Source organism: Triticum urartu, chromosome 1A (genome assembly GCF_056163025.1).
Source record: "Triticum urartu cultivar PI428250 chromosome 1A, HENAU_Tu73, whole genome shotgun sequence".
NCBI classification, from domain to species: Eukaryota; Viridiplantae; Streptophyta; class Magnoliopsida; order Poales; family Poaceae; genus Triticum; species Triticum urartu.
Genome location: NC_141873.1, coordinates 488,645,957 through 488,669,383, shown reverse-complemented (window position 1 = coordinate 488,669,383; position 23,427 = coordinate 488,645,957). Strand labels below are relative to the sequence as shown.

Here is a 23,427-nt window from a genome sequence, read left to right as displayed (position 1 = left end):
TATAATAGCAAAGCTCATGATACATCAAGATCGTATCACCTCAAGAACACGAGAGAGAGAGAGATAAAACACATAGCTACTGGTACATACCCTCAGCCCCGAGGGAGAACTACTCCCTCCTCGTCATGGAGAGCACCGGGATGATGAAGATGGCCACCGGAGAAGGATTCCCCCTCCGGCAGGGTACCGGAATGGGTCTAGATTGGCTTTTGGTGGCTACGGAGGCTTCTGGAGGCGGAACTCCCAATCTATTGTGTGTTCTGGAAGTTTTAGGATACGTAGGTATATATGGGTGAAAGAAGCACGTCGGTGGACCGAAAGGGGGGGGCCACGAGGCAGGGGGCACGCCCTAGGGGGGTGGGCGCGCCCCCCACCCTCGTGGGCACCTCCCTTCTTTCCTGACGTGCACTCCAAGCTTTTCTGGTAGCTTTCCTTCCAAAAATAACTTCTCCAGTTGATTTTGTTCCGTTTCGACTCCGTTTGATATTCCTTTTCTTCGAAACACCGAAATAGGAAAAAAACCAGCAAATCTGGGCTGGGCCTCCGGTTAATAGGTTAGTCCCAAAAATGACATAAAAGTGGATAATAAAGCCCAGTATTGCCAAAAACAGTAGATAACATAGCATGGAGCAATCAAAAATTATAGATACATTGGAGACGTATCAGGAGGCGAAGGTCGTGGGAGGCGCGACGTTTGATGGAATTAAGTGAAGTTACATCCACGCGCTGGCATGGCGTGCGAACAGGCAGAAGCTATACCGTCAGGCCTACGATATGGGTCTAGTAGACATGACATCTAGTGGGTCCCGCATAGTTCTCGAGAACTCTTTGGGGGCTTGCAGCCGTTTATCCACCGCGCAAGCCAGCAACCCCACGCCGTTCGCACGCCCTACTCGTCCCCGTATTCTACCTTACAACAGTTCATTCCCAGTCGTCCCGTCCTTTCACATTAGTTCGCTCCCAGTTTTTTTTGCGGGGTACAACAGTTCAACTTCTCCTAACCCTCCTCCAAAATCCGTGGCCTCCCAAATCTCCATGGTCGCCGCTGAGTACCAGGTTAGAGCCATCACCAGCGATTAGTTCATCGTCATCTACACACGTGGATCCGAGACGGTGAAAGCATGGCTTGCTCGCTTCCTACACATGTTCAACGGATGAGTGGGTCGCTTGGCTAGATGTTGAGTACACCACAGTCCTGGGACGAGAGAAGGATCTAAAGGACGAAGAGAGGAAGAAGCCCGCCGTGATCCAGGTTTGCGTACATAAAGTTTGCTTGGTCTACCACATATGCCATGCCGACATTGAGTGCCAGGATTTTAAGAACTTCCTCAAGGACAAAAGAGTGAAATTCGTTACTATAGGCTTTAAGAACGATAGGGATGTCCTGCGTCGAATAGGTCTCGTTGTAGGCCAGCCCTTCGATCTCCAGAAGGCAAGCCTGGTGTCCTCCTCTCAACCTTCAATGCTGACCCTGGCAGCAGCCATGATTGATCCTTCATATGCTAAACTGAAGAAACCTCATCACGAGTTTCATCATGCATGGGAGTCGAAGACATTAGATGAAGATCACATCCTGTACGCAACAATGGATGCCTACCTTTGTTTAAATATCTACAAGGGTTGGATGAAGAAGCAGAGCCCAGTGTCCGGTTCAAGCCAAGAAGCGTCGGCGAAGAGGAAGAGGAAGAGGTACGAGGACGAAGTCAAGGACCTGGACTCGGACTCCGAGTAGGTGGCAGTGCCGTCGCTCATGCTGGTTCTACTGCAGTGTCAAGCAGACTAGTTGCTTAGTTTATTTTCAAGGGTGTGTTGTGCTGAGGCCCCAGCAGAACTATGTTTATGTTCTTTCTCGTTATTTGAACTCTTTAGTACATACAGTAGTACTAGTACTATGTCTTACTACTATTCTTCTTGCTGTTGGTACTACTGCTCGTATCTTCGTGTTCCTACTATACTTAATACGTTCGTACTAGTAGTATAATTTGGGTCAGTCGATTTGTGAAAGAAGTTCGACGGAGCGAAGGAAGAAGACGGCAGAAGAGGTGGAAGAAGCCCTTCTAGCCATCCATGTTACATCAAATGGCTCACATGAGTCGACTGACCCAAATTGCTCCTTCAGATTGCAGGATCCACGTGGCATTCAAGGTCTCGAAGGTAGATTCCGCGTCCACACCCGGTTTGCAGGCTCGACACACGCGCGACCGGCTTCTGCCGCGACAGCCACCATGTGAGCCTCCTCCGTGCGGCCGGAGACGACAATGACATGATAGTTCCTCCTCGCCGGCGTGCTGGAGCACGCGCTCGTCCTCCTCTTCGTACGCTGCGTGCATAGACGCGGCTCCACCAGCTGCTCACGTTCTTGGCAGCGCGGCGGCATCGCGAGGAGGGACTGCAGACGACGTGAGCGGGCGAGCCTTCGGCTTCAATGCGCAGGGATGGCGGCGACACGGCAGTGATGGGCTAGAAATTGTTGGCCGGAGCAGGCGGGCGCCGGCATGCGCAACGGCGGCGACGGCATATTGATGAGTGCGCGTGTGGGAGCTTACTTTAGTTTTATATATATAAGGTTGGTCAAACTTAACAGAAAACCATACTAGTACACGTAAACATTAGACTTAGGCAGCGCTTTTATTAGTTAGTACCACAGTCATGATACGGAATCCTGTGCAAGCGCGTGAATCGCGGCCGCGCGGTCGATCGAACGGTGCGTCATCGTGTCGCGCTCGAAGGACATCCACCGAACCTTTTTGTGTGTGTGAAAACAATCCTCGAATATTTCTCAATTTTTTTTCCTGTGAAAGTTCTTGACGCTGCAATATTTCCATATATTCGAATTTAGCTCGAGTTCATGTTTATTTGGATTTGGACGTTTTAGGTGCGCCCTAGTTTTTTTTAACACTGATTTTGTGTGTGTGACTGAGAGAGAACGTGTGTATGTGTCCATATGTGTGTTGTGGCGGAAGGGCAATATGGAGACGGTGTGCGTGTAATACAGACATAGAGAGGTGTGAATGTGCAAATGATCATGCATGAGTGAGACATAGACAGATGCCGATACGTTGTGTATACATGAGAGAACGGTCTTCTAGTTTAGGGCCTGTTTGGTTCCAATAAGTCACCTGACTTATAAGTCAGGTGACTTAAAATTAGTGACTTATAAGTCACGCCTGTTTGGTTGTCATCTGACTTATAAGTCACCTGACCACACCTTCCCACCTTGTTTTTTAATGTAAAGGTGATGGGACCCATGTAAAAAGGTGTGACTTATAAGTTTTAAGTTAGGGTGGAGCAACTTATGACTTATAAGTTGGGGTGACTTATAAGTTGGGTCCGTTGGCAAAATAAGTCACTTTTTGCACTTTTCGACTTATAAGTTGGTGACTTATGTGGAACCAAACAGGGCCTTACTTGTGTGTGTGTGAGAGAGAGATAGATAGAGAGGGAGAGAGAGAGACAGAGAGAGGAGCATCCGTAACACAACAACCATCTCTCTCGATTCATCCGTCCCTCGCACGGTCGCATGCAACACATGCATCAACGCGCGCATTTTGACACCCTCACCCGGCCCCTACCCACCTCAAGGCTCGCACAATCTCTTCGTGAATACCCATTTCTCTCCTTAGGTTTGTTTTCTCCCAATATCTGACAAACACACACACACAGAGAGACACACGCAGCACAACACACACACACACTCCCTTGAGCACACAATTCATCCCCATCCAAGGTTATACGGCGACCACTCTCGCTTGTGCTTCTTTGCACCCCAACATGCACAACACCTCAATCTTCAAAGAGGGCATCGAGCAGATTGAAGACGGCGACCACACCGCGCTAGAGAATGCAGGGTCATTTGGAAGCAGGGTGATGTGATGACGGCTGACTGACTCCTCCCCCCACCCTCTCTCTCTTGCACAAAATTACCAATCCCTCTCTCCCCCGCACAAAATTGTCAATCCCTCAACCCACGAGATCCTTCCCCTCTCATCCATGTTTTCCCAGCTCTCTCATCAAACATGTTGTCTCTTCTCCTTCCACATATACAGAATCCAGCTGCACACGCATCTCATGTATATTACATGTATCCATCTTTCTCACAGACCTAACTTCTTCCTCTCTCTTTCTCTCTCTATCTCTCTCTGTCTCGTTAGGTTTGTCTCCTACTCTCTCGTCCACATACATACAATCTTTCCCGCCCTATCTACTCCATCTTCAAAATCTCTCTCGGCACGTTTCATTCACACATTGGGATATGTCAAAATGTTGCTTCTATAATGGCTGATGTAGAGTTATGGTTGTTTTTGTTGCATCCTACAAAGTAATAACTATGAAATGCATTTAGATTCTCATTTGACTAGGATTATGTGAGTTTGAGCATGTTGTGAAGTGCTATAGACCTTGTATACATCTTGGGATTCGACAATGATTGTAACTGTTGAATTGTATGGACCATTACATTCGAAGTCAATAGCCTAATATATTTATTTCACAATTTCAACAAATGATTAGTTCACTATGAACTAAGAAAACAAATGTGTACTCCCTCCGTTTTTATTTAAGTCCGCGTATTAGCATTGGTCAAAGTCAAGTTTTGTAAACTCTCAGAAAGCTTATAACAAAAAATATTAACATATACAATAACAAATAAATACCATTAGATTCATTATTGAATGTACTTTCACATCATACATATTTGTTATGGTAAATGTTTATATTTTTCTATAAACTTTGTCAAACTTTAGGAAGTTTGACTTCTGTCAAACCTAATATGCAGAGTTTACTACTACTACTCGCTAGTTGCTTAGCCGAATCACTCAACACGCCACACGGGGAGTCCGGTGTCACAAAATTTTGAGGTCGGCGGGAAAATCTCCCGCGACCCTGATTCAAGCAGTGGGAAGTTACCATCATAGCCTTCGGAACAGGCCTATGGATGACGCTTGGTAGGGGGCTGTTTTCGTAACTTCAGGTTCACCCTACCTAGCCAACCCCACCCCGGCACCCACAGTAGTACACCTGAATACTCCCCATTTTCTATCCCCACCGCAAAATAGACTTCTCCACGGCACCGCGGCCTTCGTGCTCCTCCCCTTTACATCGGCGCACTCGTCCACCGCAGTGCATCTGCCTCATCGACGACCTCGTACGCCGCACTGGAGCCGGTCCACCGTCGTCGTCGTACATGGAGCCTCTTCCCCGGCATCGTCTTCCCCGGTCTCAGATCTGCTTCCCGGAAGCCGACGCCAAGCGCAGAAGTACCACCGTCGTGGACAATGAACTGACTCCCGTTGCCGACCATGACTCACAGAGGCCGCCGCGACCATCGTTCTCCTCCTCGATTGGTAATGTGTGTATTGAATCACTTAGCAGTACATGTGCAGTTCCAATTTTATTAATACCTACCCTTCAAATTTCCTGGGTGCTATTGTTCCCGTAAAAGTAATTGGTTATAGCCTCCATTGTCCAACAGAATATCAGCTTGTAATTGTGCGTCGCTCCTGTATCGCGCTGTGCTTGGGTAGGTTTTTCATCTACAACCAGTAGTGTGGCAAATGATGGAAAGGTTTTTAGAACTAGCAAGATGCCCATGCGTTGCACGCATCAAGATGCATTTGTATGAGTAGTTTATCTTGTGGGAGAAAAGGATGAACGAGGGAAGGCCTTATTTGCAAATCTGGAGAGGGGTATGGGTATCTTTTTGCAAAATTCCCATTTGTTTCCTTCCTATCTGTCAGATATAAATTGGACGGCCTATATTGCAAGAAAAAAGTATAGAGAAAAAAAGTAGACAGTAAAGGAAGTAGAGATAAATATTAAATATTAAATATAAAATAAATATAATAGTAGAGAAGAGAGTAGAGATAGCATGTTGAGATTTTTAAAGCATCGCGCGTTGTGATTCTGTTGGAGATGCTCTAACATGGCAGACGAGTGCTTTAATGTTGCCCACAAGATGCGTGAGTATTACTAGTAGTATATTTTTCTTGCCATGTTGAGATTTTAAAACCATGAGTGCAAACATGCAGAGGAGCAATGAAGACCAAAAACGGGATATTCGGGACATCTTCAAGGAGCGTGGCAAGTTAAAGAGGAGCTGCACCGAACCTGTAAAACGAGCTTTGGTAAATAACACCCTTTCAATTACTTCCGTGTAGCCTCATGTTCTTCGATGTGTATATGTTGTAGTTTTTGTTTCTCTTAAGCGTGGTGTTATTCGATGTGTAATAAGAAGAGTCTTAATCGTCCTAATGCTTTCATTTTTAGCTTGATGTAGGAAGTGGGTGTTCTCACCTTGTAGTCTGTTTTTATTTTTTTTTCCTTTTGAATTCACTTCTCCGAGTTCTGTTTATCTGGCTTCTACTAAATGGATCTGGGTTGCTCTGAGTATTGATCTAAAAAAGAAGTAACTTCATGTCAGGATGCAGTTCCTGCGAGGAGGGAAGTATGGTCAACCTCGAGATCATGTTTCCAAAATGAGGCTGGATTACACACAAGGTGCCAGTTCCCTAATGATGCTGGATTAGACACAAGGTGCAAATTCCCAGCTAATGCTGGATTACACACAAGCCAGGTGGAGTCGTCATCTGTTCGTGTCCTCGTGGCATTAGTAAAGGCTGAAAGAAAGCGTGCAGCAGCCCTTGAGAATGTAGCTGAGTTCCTGAAGAAGCGAAAAGAGCAATCAGATGCTCTCTTCACCCAAGCCAAAGAAGAGATGGAAGAACCCAGAAATAAGCTAGCAGAGGCAGAGCAGGCTAGGTGTCTCCTGCTATTTAAAACTGTTGTCAATACAAAATTTCCTTCATAATAGCTAGGTTCAAATGTTTATCCAATCAGCATGCCTGTTGTGATGTCCGTACATCTACTGATGTGGCACAAAATGTATTTTTTTCGGGTCATGTAATAACAGCAATTACTTTCCAAACAATAACAGACGAAGCATTGGACATGGTATAGTTCACGCGCAAGCCCGACATTCCAAGTTCAACTTCCACATCAAACTCATGTTCACAGATATCTGCACATTCATACATAATGTCCACAACCATGATTCACTTCAAAGCCAAAAAATTGTGAGGAGAGTTATAAATAAAGAAAATCCTCTACTAGTTCCTGCTACCAGTGCGAGCACAACAAGTCAAGACCATACATAAATTAATTATATTTTAGTCATTTTTTGTGTTCCAAATTGCGTGTCGGCTCGCGGAAGGACGTGTTGCCGGCACACGCGCGGATTCAATGAAGGCAGGCGGGGCAGTCTTAAGCTGGTTGCACGCGGCGAGGAGGCGTGCTCAGCCGGGCCTGCAGCGAGTGCGGCCCTCTTGGCCGGCGCGCCGGTTCAATGCCTGCGCTATGAGAGGTCATGTCCGTGTCAGAGCAATTACGCGGCGAGGAGGTGTGCTCAGCTGACTATTCCTACAAAGGTGCTCCACCACGTACCCGATACCCGCGAATGCAGCAATCGTGCACCTAGGGTTTTAGGGTTTATTTGTTAACGTCGCCTTTACGTAACACTCATGTGTGCGAGACAGCGAGAGGCCGACTGCGTGCGTGCACCTCTTGTCTTCGTATATGTACTCCACCGTTTGTCTGGTGTCCAAAAAATTATAATAACTACTAGCAATGTGCCAATGCGTTGCCACACGATCAAAGTAGATTAATACATATTCACCGATTTGATAGAAAAAAGTCTAGTTTTGAAATACATATATCACTAAAAATATGTTATGTTTCACTCAAAATATATTCCTTTGGCGGTTTTGATGAGATAAGGGAGGAATGTTGTTGGTTTCAAGATTCGAGAAGTGGTATATGTCTAATTTCTACTCTTACTAGCAAGATGCACGTGCGTTGCACGGAACATCAAGATCTTGTGGGAGAAAAGGGTGAACGAGGGAAGGCCTTATCTGCAAATGTGGTGAAGAGTGCGGGTAAATTGCCATATTTTCCTTCCTATCCGTCAAATATAAATCGGACGACCTACATTGCAGGATGGCAGGCCCACCATCATCACCAACTCTATTTTTTATCCCTACTCTTATCAAAAGCATCGTCGGTGATGATCGTGTGTCTGCCATCCTGCAATATAGGCCGTCCGATCTATATCTGACGGATAGGAAGGAAACTATGGCAATTTTGCAAAAAGTGTCACATCCCTAGTTCTGGTATGACCTAGACCAGCTAGTCAATTGTGCATCATGTTCAAATTCCATTTAAATTTGAAATGGGGATTTGTGAAACCCTCAGAATCATTTCTGGAAATAACCCAGATAAAAATTGCTCCAAAAAGGTCCAAGAAAATGTTCATGTAGCTCTCTGAAAATATTGGTTAGAGGTAAAATTCAAACAAATATTTTTAGGAGCTCATAACTATTTATTTTGGCCATTTGGAATTAATGCAATAATTATTTGCATTGGATATATATATGTTATATATATAATATATGTCCAAAACTTATGCTAGTTGTTGAGGAGCTCTGGAGTAATACCATTAGCTCCTACAAAAATTGGCATAAGAAAATAAATTAGTTTAGTATTATTTTTAAGCAGAAACAAATGTCAGAAAATAGAAAACAAAACAAAAATAGAAAAAAAAACTTACCTGCGGCCAGCTCCTATGCTGGCCCAGCATTGTGCGGCCTGGCCCGGCCCAACTGGCCAAGCCAGTCATCCTCCTCCTTGCCAGGAGGAGGCGAAGGAGGGCACGGCGAGCGAGCACATGCACGCCACGCTCCTGCCTGCCTGCCCCCCTTCCCCTCGGCGCTGTCCACCCCAGAGAGCTCCACCGAGCCCCCTGGCCTCTCCTCACTCTCTCCCGAGCTCTCTCCTCTCCTCTGCTCGTCTTCTCTCCCACGCCTGAACGCCATCGCAGCACGTCGCCGTGAGCCACCGCGACCATCGCCACCGCCCCGTCCCTTGCTGCTGTCCATGAGCACCGGCGCCCTCGACTACGCCTCCTCGTCGAGCTGGACGACGCCAGGAGCACTACAGCGTCGCCACCACCGTCATCCCCTTCGTCGGAGCCGCGGATTGCCGCCGCTAAATTCGTCGCCGACTGGTCCTCCCCGAGCTCACCGACGACGCCTTCGAGTTCGCTGTGAGCTCCCCTTCCTCCTCCCACTAGCCCCGTAGCTCGAGCGCCCCCTAGCCCTGTCGGCCACCTTGGTCGAGAGCTCGGCTCCGCTGTTCATGTCGCCGCCGTGGCCACAGCTGCCACAGCTCGCAACCGAGCTCACCGCCGTTCTCAGTGCCCTCCCGCGCGTCGTTTGCACCCAATCACAACCCCCCTAGTGCCCCGTAGCACCGAACCCGCCGTTCTCGTAGCTCCGGCCGTCGCGGATGACCTCGCCGCGGTCGTCTCCGGCCACCCCACGGCCTCCCGCGTGTTCCACTGGGTGCGCGCGAGCCTGGGCATCACGTAGGTAGTCTCCGCCGCGCTTTTGGCCGCCGGAGCGACGATCCCGAGCCCTCCGCCGTGTTCGGCCTCGCCAGCGGCTAAATGCCGGTGGGGTTTGACCTTTGACCACACCGGCCGTCAGGTGGGCCCCATGGGTCAGGTGATTAGCTTAAGGCTAATCACCCTCTAACTAAACCTCTGAGCAACTGACCAGTGGGCCCCAACGCCACTAACCCTGTAATTAGAATGAGTTAATCCCCCTGTTAACTAACAGTGACACTGACGTGTGGACCCCACACGTTAGGTTTGACCTGGTCAGCCATGGTTGACTCGCTGACGTCATGCCTCTGTAATGCTGACACAGTTATTTCTTTTCTGGTATTAAATTTTAATCAGGAAATTCCAGAAAATGCTATAGACTTCAAAAATTCATAGAAATTCGACCGTAGCTCAGATTGAAATCATTTATATATGAAAAATTATCAGAAAAATTCAATCTATCCATCTGTACCTGTTTCATGCATGTCTAACCAACTTATACTTGCTGTATAGGTGAAAACATATAACTGGCATTTATAAAGATTTATTTTAGAGTTGCATTTGAACCTTTGGTTCAAATGGACCTCTTCCAAATAGAATGCTAAATGCATTAGCTCAAAGCACATCACATACTCATGCCATGATCATGCATCATATTGTTGCATATGCTTGTGTTTGATTATCGACACCGTTCCTTCTCAATAGGTCCTACTCCGGAGACCCTTCCAGAGTACCTGTCTGAGGAGCAGTGCCTTCCTTGTTGATCTACCAGGCAAGCAAACCCCCTTGTTCATTCTGATACAATCCTACTCTCTCGCTCCTACTCTCATTTATTGCATTAGGACAACAATGATTCAACTGCTACTTTATGCTGCGGTAGCTGAACCCATTCCTCTGCATGACCTGTCATTGCCGCAGTAAATAGTTATAACCCACTAGCATGTGTAGGAGTTGTTTGAGCCATGTTGTGTTCTTGCCATGCCATGCCTGCTATTGCATAGAGTTGTGTCAGGTCTGATTCATCGGGAATGAATTGGAGTGATACGATATGTTCTGGTGCTGAGAGTTAAGCGTGTGAACACGATTTGGTAAAGGTAGCGGTGAGAGGCCATGTAGGAGTACATGGTGGGTTGTCTCACTGGAACCATCCTTAAGCACTGAGTTCCGTGTATGTTGTCCAATGACTAGCTACTACCACACATTGGAATGCTTAAGTGCCCCTCTTGACTTATTAGCCAACTTGATCTCTGTCCAGGAGTCGCAAATAGTTTCTGGTGTTTGTAGGTAGTGTTAGTAGTCTACCAAGTGGCACCCGGCCAGGTGGGCTTGGGACAGACTAGGCACAAGTGGCACGGTGTACCAAGCGTAGATCCATCCGGCGAGGTGGGCTTGGAAACCCTACACATATCGTTTGGGGCCGTGAGCGACACCCCGGCCGGATCTCCTTGTGGATGGAACCCGAATAGGCGATAAACCTGGACTAGAGTCTTGTGTGGTTATTCAGGTCGTGGCCGACACCCTCGCCAGGCTTCCGCTTGAAGGTTGCCGAGATACATGACGTGTACATGGTGATAAGTGCTGAGAGCGTGTGTGAAGAAGTACACCCCTGCAGGGTTATCATGATCTATTCGAATAGCCGTGTCCTCGGTTATGGACTTCTTGGATGCTTACGTGGTACATAGACAACTTAAAGTGGATACCCTAAAATGCTCAAGACAAGTGTGAGTGCTATGGATGGCCTTCTCGTAAGGAGACGAGGATGAATCCATAGTAGTGTATTTGATGTGGTGTTTAGTGGACTCGTGTGCGCTGCCTCACCTCAAAGAAGTTTCTCGTTGTCGTAGAACAGGGTAGCCACTGAGTCAAAGCTGGCTTGCTGCAACTAAACCCCACATTACCTTCTTGATACAAATGCATGTATGATAGGATCTGATGTAAGTCTTGTTGAGTACCTTTGTACTCACGTTTGCTTTATTTATGTTTTGCAGGTGAGACATCTGTCTCACTAGTAGTACCGCTTGGACTTCGACGAGTAGCTTGTTACCTCATCTACGATCTTGTACCCTTGGAAGGGACTTGTAGATAGTCAGGCTTCTTAGCCTTTTTCTTTTGTAGTTGTCTGTACTCAGACATGTAATGCTTCCGTTGCTTGTATGCTCTGAATGATGGGTCATGTGACCCCTGTTTGTATTTAATGCTATGTGGCTCTTCTGGGCCTTTATCTATATGAGTTGCATTATGTTGTGATGCCATGTTGTACAGCACATACTTGCATGTTATGCATATGTGTGACGTGTATTGCTATGTGTGGGATCCGACAATCTAGTTGTTTATCCTTGGCAGCCTCTCATATGGGGAAATGTAGTCTAGTGCTTCCTTGAGCCATAGTAGTCCGCTACAGCCCGGTTCACCAGAGTCCTGCTAGCCCAGCACTACTGCTCAGGACACTTGACTGGCCGGCATGTGTTTCACTTTGTTCCTGTGTCTGTCCCTTCGGGGAAATGTCACGCGGTGACATCCGGAGTCCTGTTAGCCCAGTGCTACAGCCCGTATTCACACGCTGCTGACCGACATGCTCGATGTGAATCAGGTATGCCTGTCCCCATAGGTTAGTGCCGCTTTGGGTTCAAGACTAGCCATGTCGGCCCGGGTTCTCTGTCATATGGATGCTGGCGACACAATCATATACGTGAGCCAAAAGGCGCAAACGGTCATGGGCCAGGGTAAGGCGGCACCCGTGGGAATACCGTGCGTGAGGCCGCAAAGTGATATGAGGTGTTACCGGTTAGATCGATGTGACTTGGGATCGGGGTCCCGACAAAAAGATACCCACACCCCTCTCCACATTTGCAAATAAGGCCTTCCCTCATTCATCCTTTCCCCCACAAGATAAACTACTCATACAAATGCATCTTGATGTTCCGTGGAACGCATGGGCATCTTGCTAGTTGTTGCAAAAAGCCCATGTGTGTGTGAGAGAGAGGGAGAGTGGAGGAGGACGGAGTGCATGTGTGACAAAGACACAAGGAGTGTGTGTGCGATAGGTATCAGCTTCAAATGAGGCGATAGTGTGTGTGTGCACGATCGAGAGGGCGTGTCTCAAGAAGGGAAGAAAAATATACATAGATACAAGGAGCGGGAGAGAGACATGTATGCGATGGTGGAAGCACGAGTGTGCAGGTGTATAAACCTATCTAGAGGCTAGCTAGTCGATAAATGTTTGTGAGAGAAATACGAGTCGGGGTGCGAAAGCGAGAGTTTTGTGTGTGAGAGAGAGAGACAGTAGTCGGGAAGGGGAGTGGAAGCAGGAGTTGTGTGTGTGTCTATGTGAGAGAGAGAGGAGACGGTAGTCGGGGTTGTCTGATCGGTAAACAAATGAATAATGTCAGTCTGGGATGGAGACGAAAAGGAGACCGCAACAAATTTTGTGTCTACAGGAGAGAGAGAGAGAGAGAGAGAGAGAGAGAGTAATTTTAGTGGTATGAGTCATATGTAGAGACATATAGGGTGTGAGAGAGAATCCCATAGAGAGAAAGACAAAGTGAAAGATGAGTGGAGACTGTGTGTGTGGCGGTGAAAAAGAAAGCTTAGGTACCGAGTGATACCAGAGAATAGTAGAGACGTGAGAGATAATGAAAACCGTGTAATGTATAATGATAGGGAGAGTGTGACACTTCTCAAGGGAGACGTCGAGAGACCATGTTTGCGAGGATAGGAGAAACATGAAGTGAGCGTGCGGGTGAGCTGGAGAAAAGAGAGTGATAGCTACCTGAAGGAGCATGCATGCGAGAGAGATGGGCGTGAAAGGAGTGAACAAAAAAGGGATTCAAATATTTGAATTCGAGATGATGATACATGTAATCCATACTCGAACCAAAATTGATCTATCAAACATGCATACTCATATGAATTAATGCACATCTATATTATTTAATATGTAGATATTACTGATCCATACATTTTAGTAGAACATAATTTAGTTAAAAAATTTCGAATTCAACCTTAAGATTTCGAGATCATTGTATTTGTAAATCATATTATACATATAAAGGAGCAGAATTCTTTGTTGTGCTTTTGAAAGTATATATAAAAAATGATGTATATAGAATGTAATTTCAATTGAAAATGGATCCCGCCCGAAAAAAATAGAATACAAACGGGATTCGAATTGAGTTGGCACAGTAAACGTGCACTCTGCAAAATTTGAACGAAGCGGGGAAGTCGCAGTAACCGCCCGAAACCAAAATCTGTGAGATGGAAATCACTATTGCCTATCCCTGCCACGCAAAGCCTATCTGCTGGATTTCTATAGGTTTCGATAGGGGTAGGTTTGTAATTTCACCCAAACATGACGTAACCGCCTCTCACCCGAATTCATACACGGTGGGCGCCAAAACATAGTGTGTCCTCGGCCGAAATCGACTCCCTCCCCGATTCATATTCATACACGGTGGGCGCCAAAAACAAACTCTCGTCGGTAAATATTCGGTGTATGCGAGATTACCGTCCTATCCCCAACCGACTAATATTGCTGTGATGTAGTAGAAATTTGAAACGGGGGCTAAGTTTGTTAATTTCCTCGCATTTGAGACAAGCGCGCCCTGAATACATGGTTCCCCCCTTCCTCTCTACCTCCCTTTTCCCCATTCGTACTCCATGGGCGCCAAAACACCCTCTCCACCCCACCCTCCTCCGTCCGCCGCCGTCCGCCACCCCATCCACCGCCGTCCTCCTCCACCATGCCGGAGCTGATACCCCGACGCCGCCGTCCATTACAAGAGATCGACCTCTCTCATCCACAGCTTCGGACCGGGATCCTTGCATCCCGTCCTCTCGCTTCATCCCCGACGTCATCCACCTTGCCGGCGCCGCTCCTATGGCCGTCTCGTCCACCGTGCCCCGCCGCCATCGTGTACCCTCCTAGATCTGCTTCCACACCGCCGACAGCCATCGCTACCGCAGCACCATCAAATTCTCAGCAGATGCGTACACGGCGCCGCACCAGAGGCGGTACTCTTTCGTATCTGCTCAGCTTATTTATCGCAGCAAGAAAATATATCGCCACTGCTTTACTCTGATTTCTTGTCTTGGTTGCGAAGTTGCCTTTGTCCGGTTTGCACCTTCAGATCTGCCATGGCACGCTCAACACTATACTCCCAATGCTTATGATTTCCCCCTTGTATATTCCACACTAGTTAAATCACATTAGACTAAATTTCAAAATTGGGTCAGTTGATTTTTCAGAGCTCGCCGGAGTTCGCCGGTGTGATCGAAGGGGCTCGGGTGGTTGTGGGGCCTCGCCGGACGAAGAAAACTCGACGCGGGTGGGGGTTGGGGCAGGGGTGGGGGGTGGGGGTGGCGGAGGAACACAGGCGGTGGGGGCGGTGGTCCGGCCGGCGGCCCGTGCGGTGTTATGTATGGGAAGAATCAGAGACGAGGAAGAAGAAGGGTTAGGAGACGTAGGATCTTCATCCAACCGCCTGAAATGGTCGAGAGACAGCTGGGAGTTGCATTCTTAATGCGCTCTGGTTCATCATGTGTGGGCACTGCGCAACCAACATTTTATTATCCAAAATCTGCTTGCTCTTCTTTACCATGTTCCTCTTCCGTTCTTTTTTAATATGTACTCTCTCCGTTCCTAAATACAAGTCTTTGTATAGATTCCACCATGGACTACATATGGAGCAAAATGAGTGAATCTACACTCTAAAATGTATCTGGATACATCTGTATGTGATCCATAGTGGAAATCTCTACCAAGACTTATATTTTGGAACGGAGGGAGTATGATAGTAGTACAGTATGTTCCTTGTACTGAAGATGAGTAGGGACATTTGCAGTGTAGGGGTCTATACGGTCGGTTGTGATGGACACTTTGAGCCTCTTTGATTCGTAGGATCTTGTAAACATAGGAATATGATTTATAGTGGCGTGCCCACTTGAATCCTATAAGAATAGCAAGGAAATGCGGGGAGTTGTGTCGCCTTTGAGAGTTACACTGATATTAACAGTACTGCACCTTCACTTGAAGAGAGCTGGTATCCGAAGCCTTTCTAGCCGTACCGGCAATACTAGCACATATATTCCAGCAAGTTCCACTTTGCTGATTTTACTCTGATGCTTAAGATTTTCCCGTTATATCTACACTATGATCTGTGTAGATGCTTTGTGTCGCACTAGCAGCAGTCCACTCTTGAAGCTAAACACTGCAATGACTTACAAAATTGGCACCAAGGCATTGAGTGCCATTCTGGATGCAATGAAACTCATACGCTCCCCACCTGTTGATTCTTGTTCAGAATATGATCCTAATGACTATTCTAACCTCGAGGAGTCAAAGGCAGATGGCATGTCCTGTTCACCCATCAAGGTGCTTGTTCTAATTTGGCAATGTTTTATTGATTGCAGGTATCTTGCATATGTTGTCTTGCATTTCTTCTACTTTGTTACACCGCCATCTGCTTAGTTTACTCATCATATATGTCGAGATGCCATGCCCATCCATTATCAATACATATTCCATCTGTCATCATACCATGTTTTTCCACTCAAATGTTGTTCTTGTGCATCAGACATCAAAAAGGAAGAGGGTGATTGCCGAACCTGAAGGAGCACCAGCAAAGTCCTTGAAAAACGTGGTGGTGCCGGAGAAATCAGACAACACCCCACTTATATTGGTTGTACAACTAGTGACACAAAACGTAGGACCGACTCCAGCAGACTGTACACATACTTCACTGGCCACACCACTAGCCCCACCACACAGGACCTGCACTCCCGCAAAAGGTATACCGATTTCATTTGCTATAGCACCAGCTGTAACACAGAAAAATCCCACTCCAGCAAAAAGTACAGCAAGTCCACCGGCCGAAGACCTATCCCAAATGCATAGACGGCCAATTCCTACAGATTGGAACCCCATTCCATTTATTCCCAGTTTAAAAGACAATGCTTTCAATGTTGTTAGGGACTACATGCATATATTCTCATCATGGGAAGATTATTGTGAAGACAAACGCCATTTTCACATCTTCCTGTCCAACTTACGTGTAAGTGCTATTATTCATGGTTATTATTTTTCTGTTTTCTGCTGATTGAACACATCGATGATTTACATTATATTGTTGTAACTAGGCGAGGGTCAATCTGGATAGTCATGACGAGCAAAGCTTGCTTGTGCTTTTCAAGGAAGCATTGCAGCAGTATTGGTGTTACCTGAGGAAATCACACTTTGATGGCAAGTCTATAAACGAATTTCTGGTGAAGTCTCCTGTGCTAAATTTAGAAGACATTGAATGGAAAAACCTTGTTATGCACTGGTATCGTTCCCAGGATGAGGTACTGTCTATGAAATCACATGACAATTTGAACTTCTACTTTTCCGCATGTGCCTTACGGATCTTTTTTGCAGGAAATCTGCTCGAAGAAGAATTCTGGTTTGACAAGAATGACAGGATATCGCAAATATGTTGCCCACTGCTTTGCTCTTGTTAGTACCTGTTGTCCTGTATCACTGTACTTGTATACATACCTGGTTCATTATGTGACAGCAGTATGCATGATAGCTTGCTTACCAATTGTTCGCTCCAAATTATCTGATCTGTATGAATGGTTACATTAGTGTAGAATATATCCAATGTCAATGTTTTTTTAGCTCTGCATTGTTCTTGTAAGTACATGTTGTCCTTTATCAGTGTACCTATAATGACAGGTAGTTGTTCATGTACTATCACTCTGCAGCTTATTTTCCTTTGCCCTCCATTTTCTACACATCAGATCTATATTTACTCTTACCATAAGGTTGGTACTGAAGAAGTTTAGCTGTGCATTGCTCTTGGCTGTACCTTTTGCCTGTATCGCTGCACTTACATTTATAGCCACTTGGTTATGTAGCATCACTCTTCATCTTATCTTAAATATTCTCCATTTTTTCGTATATTATCACATCTATATTTACTTTTAACAAAATGTAGAATAAATGCAATGCTTTGGAAGAAGATTCTGTGGTAAACTTCTTGAATTGCCCCCCCCCCATCAGCATGGACAAGGCCTTTATAGAGCATGTCTTCACCAATAATGTAAGTTTATCCATCTCAAGCTTTCAAACTTTGTTGTATATATTTGGTTAGGCATGACTGCAACAGCTATTTATTTTTGGTGTTTGCATCAAATTGCTTGTTTAAAGTTTATTATGTAGTTCATAAACAAAAGTTTGTCCTTTCTCAATTTAAGTTTTCAGTTGTACAACCAAGTTCCTTCTTCATACCATGTAAATTAAACTATACAGAGCAAGTGATCTTCTTTTGCACTGCATGTATGCTTCTGTTCTTCATCTGTAATCCAGTGGTGTGGTGAACCTACACACTACAGCACAATGTCATATTCTGCAATGTCTTAACTATGAACAATGTCATATCATTCTACTACTATTTAAACCGTCTCTTTGTTTGCCAATCTGAAATGGTATAAATTGACAGCACACTAACCATTGATACTTATGAGTTCTTGATCTGTAATCCAGTGGTGTCGTGAAGCTGCCAACTCCTTCACAATGTCATTTCCTGCCATGTCTTAACCTGAACAATACCATATTGTGTTAATACAATTTTAAACTGTGTCACTTTATTCATCAGTAAGAAATGTGATGAATTGTCAGCACTGATACTTTTATGTGCAAAACCTGTCATATGTCTATTTGTTTATCTTTCAGAGTGAGGAAGATATAAGTGTTGAACAAGCGCAGTCTCATCATCTTGCTCAGCTGCTTGCGCTGCAGCTCCCCAGCAGGGCTAACCTTTCTTGAACTCTATTGAAGTGCTGTCGGTTTTGTATATTATTTTGTCGGTGTGTTTATTTGCACTGGTGGCGATCTTTGATGCCCAGTGTATGTAATCTGCTGTCTGCTTGTGCTTTATTATCATAGTGGCGAACTTTGATGCCCAGTGGATGTAATATGCCGTAATTTCTTTATTGTATAGTCTAGGTTTTTTCTTATTCACGATGCTGCAGTTATTTTACTATATATATATCATGTCTTCGCAGTAAACCGGCCAAACCGTAAAATTACGGTACATAATCGGGTCGTCATGCAATCACGATGTAGGTTGGGTCTGAAACGTGCCGAACAGCTCACGGGCCGGCAGCAGCCCGAAATGAACCCCGTCCCATGATTGTGCGAATCAAATCACGGGCTTTTAACAGGCCAAAATTGTCTCGGTCCTTATTTGGCCCAATCAGATATCGGCTACGAGCAGGCCGAATGCAAACCGGGCCGTAGTTAGGCCCAACTATATGACGGGCTTTTAACAGGCCGAAATTAATATAGGGCCAAAATGTTAAACGGACCCTTAATAGGCCAAAACTAATATCAGGCTGAATTACTAAGTGGGCCTTTAGCAAGGGGGCCCAAAAGCATAGTGTCCAGTTGACGGGTTGAATCTGATATGGGCCATAATTGAGCCCAAAGCCTCTTAAAGGGCCGGACCTGATCTGGGCCGTAATTTGTCCCATAACGTGGTAGGCTTTTAACGGGCCTGATCTCATATGGGCCACTATTAGGCCCGGAGCATGGCAGGCCATTAATGGACCGGATCAAATATGGGCCGGCATTTGGCCCAAAACATGGCAGCCAGTTAATGGGCCGGCCTACTAGGGTCCTCAAAATCTTGTGGGCCTACAGCTGGTCCGGCCCATTAATGTCGGTGAAATCTCGTGGGCCTTTAGCTGGGCCGGCCCATTATGATCCATAAGAATCTTGTGGGCCTTTACCTGGGTCGGCCCATTATGGCATACAAAAATCCTGTGGGCCTTTACCTGGGCCAGCCCATTATGGCCCGCAAAATCTTATGGGCCTTTAGCTGGGCCAGCCCATTATGGTCCACAAAATCTTGTGGGCCTTTAGCTGGGCCGGCCCATTATGGTCCGCAAAATCTTGTGGGCCTTCAGTTGGGCCGGCCCATTTAAACTTGATGGGCCGGTCCACGTGTCAACATATCATAGGCGCGTCTCGCCCATTGGATGAGTGACACCTGTGCCAACACGGACCTGACACGTGTCTCCTCCAGCCAATGATGATTTTACACGTGGAAAATCCCCATTGGTCGGGGCTGTTAATGGGTTATCGGATCCAAAACCCGACCCGATAGCTTAACGGTGTTCCGTTACGGTGGATGCCACGTGTCGGTCACCCTTGACGAAAGCACTTCTGTGACGCGCGATTTATCGTCATGGAAGTGGACACTTCCGTGATGATAATTTTGGTAATGTCATGGAACACTTCTACGACAGCACAGGTATGGCTATCTTGATTCTGCCATAAATTTGTCATGGATGTACATGCATGACAAAAAACGCGACCTACTGTGACAAACACGTATCATCACGGAAGTGTATTTTTTTGTAGTGTGGCCCGCAAGCTCCCTATGCACTCCCGGAGTGCGACCCACACATTGTCGATGGTCATCCGCGCCTCCACCAGCGTGTCCATGTCCACCCGATGGGGTTCCCATCCTGCCGCCAGTGTCTGAATGGTGATGCACAGCTGGTTGAGCCGGTCCCGGTGCTCTGCCATGGTGTCATGCAATGCGGTGACCCGCTCCTCGGTCACATGCGCATCTCCTTCCGCATCGCCGCCAGTTCTGATGTGTGGGGTGGTGAGGCATGGACGGGTGTGGTGGTCGCTTCTAGACTAGTATATTAGTATCACAAAAGGACATGGCAAAGCAATGGAGAGGCCCCGTCGAATGGCTCTGCAGCAGCAGGAGCTTCACATTGGTGCCATTGCCTTTCTTTCTGACCAATGGCACCTCCTTCTGCCCCAAGAAAAGAAAAGAAATGCTCATTAGCTTGAATGACACCTACTTCGGCCCCAAGAACTGAATTTTGTAATGTAGTCAATGTTGTTCATCAATTCACTCAGGAAATACATAATCATGATTTTGGAGGTATTGGACCTAAGAGAACTTGCATGCATGTACACATTGCTTGATTTGATGTTGTGAGTTGTGAGACATGATCATTAGTGTGGATAACTCCATTTATGAATGAACTTGGTTATGCATTGTCACCTCGACTGAAAATATATTGGTGTTTTCCAATAAAAACACGAGTTGAAAGGCGGGTTGCTTTTAAAAACTGATGATGATGCTTTGAAGATGATACATGTATCATAGAGGTCAAAGCATCTTACAATATATGTTGATCATGTCAATATAATTGAGCAACAACACTAGTATGATGTTGTGGTAGTTGGATTAATTGAGTTGCCTAGAGTTATGGTCTTCCCTACTAAACATGAGGACATAGGGAAAGGACGAAGTGAGACAGCAGGAAATTCAGTAGTGGAAGGAGGAACAAAAGAAGAGGTCGAAGACAGTGATAGTGATGATCTAGATGAGCAATTCAATGATAGTGACTATGACATATAAGAGTGGAGATGATGAATTATATGAAAAGAATGTAGATCGTGCCGAGAAGGATGGATTAATTCATGAGAAAGTGAAGACTAAGTTGTACGAGGAAGATGAGCCATTTTTTTCTGTTCTCAAGCTTCCATAAGAAGAGGGGAACATGAAATTCAACTTCAAACCATTTATTAATGTTGTAGGCATGGAGAAACCAGATTTCAAGCATGGCATGAGTCAAAACAATTGATGAGATTTGGCAAGCCATATCTAAGAATGAGGTACAAAAGAGAGTGAAGTTCACCAAGACTAGAAACGAGAATGTCTACTTTGGGCTCAATGCGTGGATGGATGCTCCTGACTTTCCAAGTGTTCATTTGACAAAAGGTCAGATAGTTATCTAATGTAAAGCATATGTTGGTGAACACACATGTGAGAAGATATAGAATGTGAAAGAGATGACTGCTCCTTATCTCATAAAGAAATGTTCGGCTGAAGATGATCTTGCACTTTTTTTCCCACACGGTCTTCCGCGGATGGGTTGTTTTTGCTAGGGATGTAAACCAGGTCCATTTAATACACTTATGGTCTAACAGTTCAATCAAGTTTTTTCCGAAGAAAATGAACAATCGAGCTAGCTGAAGCTAACTAAACGGGACTTGCGGGGCACCGTTCATTTGCCATTTATACCCCTACTTTTTGCATCAAGATGTGTGTAATAACAATATTTGTTTCCACAAGGCAGTGCTAAGAAAACATATTCCTCCTTGCTTGGAATCACATGTTTTCGAATGTTCATTCTATTATAAATGGACTAGTATTTTGAGATTTCGAAAATCAACTTACTAGAGCGAGGAGGTCTGTCTTGCTGTGGTAGCGGAGGGAGCACGCTACCCCTCCTGTTCTGGCTGGTGGGCCCATCCCCTGCAACCGGATCTGCCTGGCGCTCGCTGCTCTTCCAACCTTTCTCTCCTCTCCTCCCCAAGAATTCTCACCTCCGGCCTCACGCTCGCAGCGAGAGAGAGACGAGCGGAGCGGCGGCCATGGCGCGAGAGCTGAGCAAGGAGAACCTGGAGTTGGTCCTCATGCAGGCCATGATGGCCGCCAAGAACGTGCGCACGCAGCGCGACCGCCTCCTGGAGCTCCACCGCCGCCTGGAGCGCCACCGGGCCGCCCCCGCCCCCACCCCTGCCGACGCCGAGGCCAGGCTCGGGCAGATCGCCTCGGACGTCTTCAAGGTCTATTACCTCGGCCTGGATCCCGGCGCCAGGATGCTCTCGGTCTGCCTCGACACCGCCGTCAAGAACCGCGCCGTCTCCGCCGTCAACATCGCCTTCGCACTCCTGCCCGACGAGCAGCTCTACGACGCGCTGCTCGCGCAGAAGCTCCCGGCCCGCCCCACCACCCAGGCCCAGGCCATCGCCCGCGTCGAGTCCGCCATCTTGGCCGTCAAGATGCTCGAGGAGCACCACCTCCCGCGCTGCGTCGAGTGCCTCGTCGGCGGCCAGGCCCCCGTCCCCGGCAAGCCCCGCGACCAGGTCGCCGCCGCCACCGAGAGCCTCGCCAAGGCCGATCTGTCCGACGACCCGGACGCCACCGCCAAGACCCGTCACGTAGCCAGCGACGGCGACGTGGACAAGGCGCTCGACTACCTGTGCCGCGCAAACCGGATCACGGCCCTCGCCATCAAGCACATCGACCTCGCCGTCGCCGTCCTCTCCCGCTTCCTCGACCGCAAGGAACTCGCCCGCCTCGCCAAGTTGACCGACCGTGGCGCCTACCTAGGAGTTGAGGTCCGCTACCTTCCTCTTCTCTTCTTCCTCCCTAGGTGTACCGGCGGCACGAGCATCAATCTGACAGTCCGATTCATCTCACTGCAGATTAGCCAGCCCACTACTTCACCTGATCCATCGACGCTGTCGACATGGGACTGAAGGGTGGTGGGATCCCTTTTGAAGCTATGCCCCTCTTATCACTCATTTATGCAGACTTGTGGTTTCAGTTCAGTTTGGTCAGATTTATTCAGTGCTATGCTACTACTATCTGTGTTTAACTAATTCCTGAGCGGCCGTGGCAATATATATTAGCTTCATCTATTAGGGGTAATCAATTTAGTAGTGTAATGTTGAACTGCATCTTATCTATGGGAGGATCGAATCGAATCACAGGAGGTATCTTAAAAAATCAGCTTCATCTGTCGTACTAGTACAATGTCGTAGCTGCATCTTGTTCATGGATGATCAAATTGAATTGCATGAAAAAATGGTGATTTCGGGCGTGTTATAATCATGTTTTGTGATGCTACTTTTTTGTTCCGGTCTTAGACTCCTAGCAAGGATAGCAAGATCTCTTAATGGCATGCATCCCCCGTTTGGGAATCGTGTTTTCTTCTGCATGGTGTTTGTGATGATCCATATAATAGTCACCAACATCTTTGTAATCTTCCTACATGCTGGTTATCTTGGACTGGAAGCATTGACCAGGCACAATTTGCTTGATTTCCCCGTTAATTGAGACCTTCTGCTTCTGCATTGTGTTATTTTATAATGAGGTAAACACCCGGCCTATTCTGCCTTGCGTTATTATTTGTGG

The 23,427-nt window shown here is 46.6% G+C and overlaps 1 protein-coding gene across 1 annotated transcript; it reads left to right on the top strand.

Annotated features, from left to right (window-relative positions):
- Positions 1-21,702: 21,702 nt before the first annotated feature.
- Positions 21,703-23,121, top strand: LOC125536200 (uncharacterized). The gene is made up of 2 exons (XM_048699379.2): positions 21,703-22,628; positions 22,716-23,121. Exons 1-2 carry the CDS (start codon positions 21,879-21,881, stop codon positions 22,767-22,769), a joined length of 804 nt encoding a protein of 267 aa, XP_048555336.2. The 5' UTR covers positions 21,703-21,878; the 3' UTR covers positions 22,770-23,121.
- Positions 23,122-23,427: the final 306 nt, after the last annotated feature.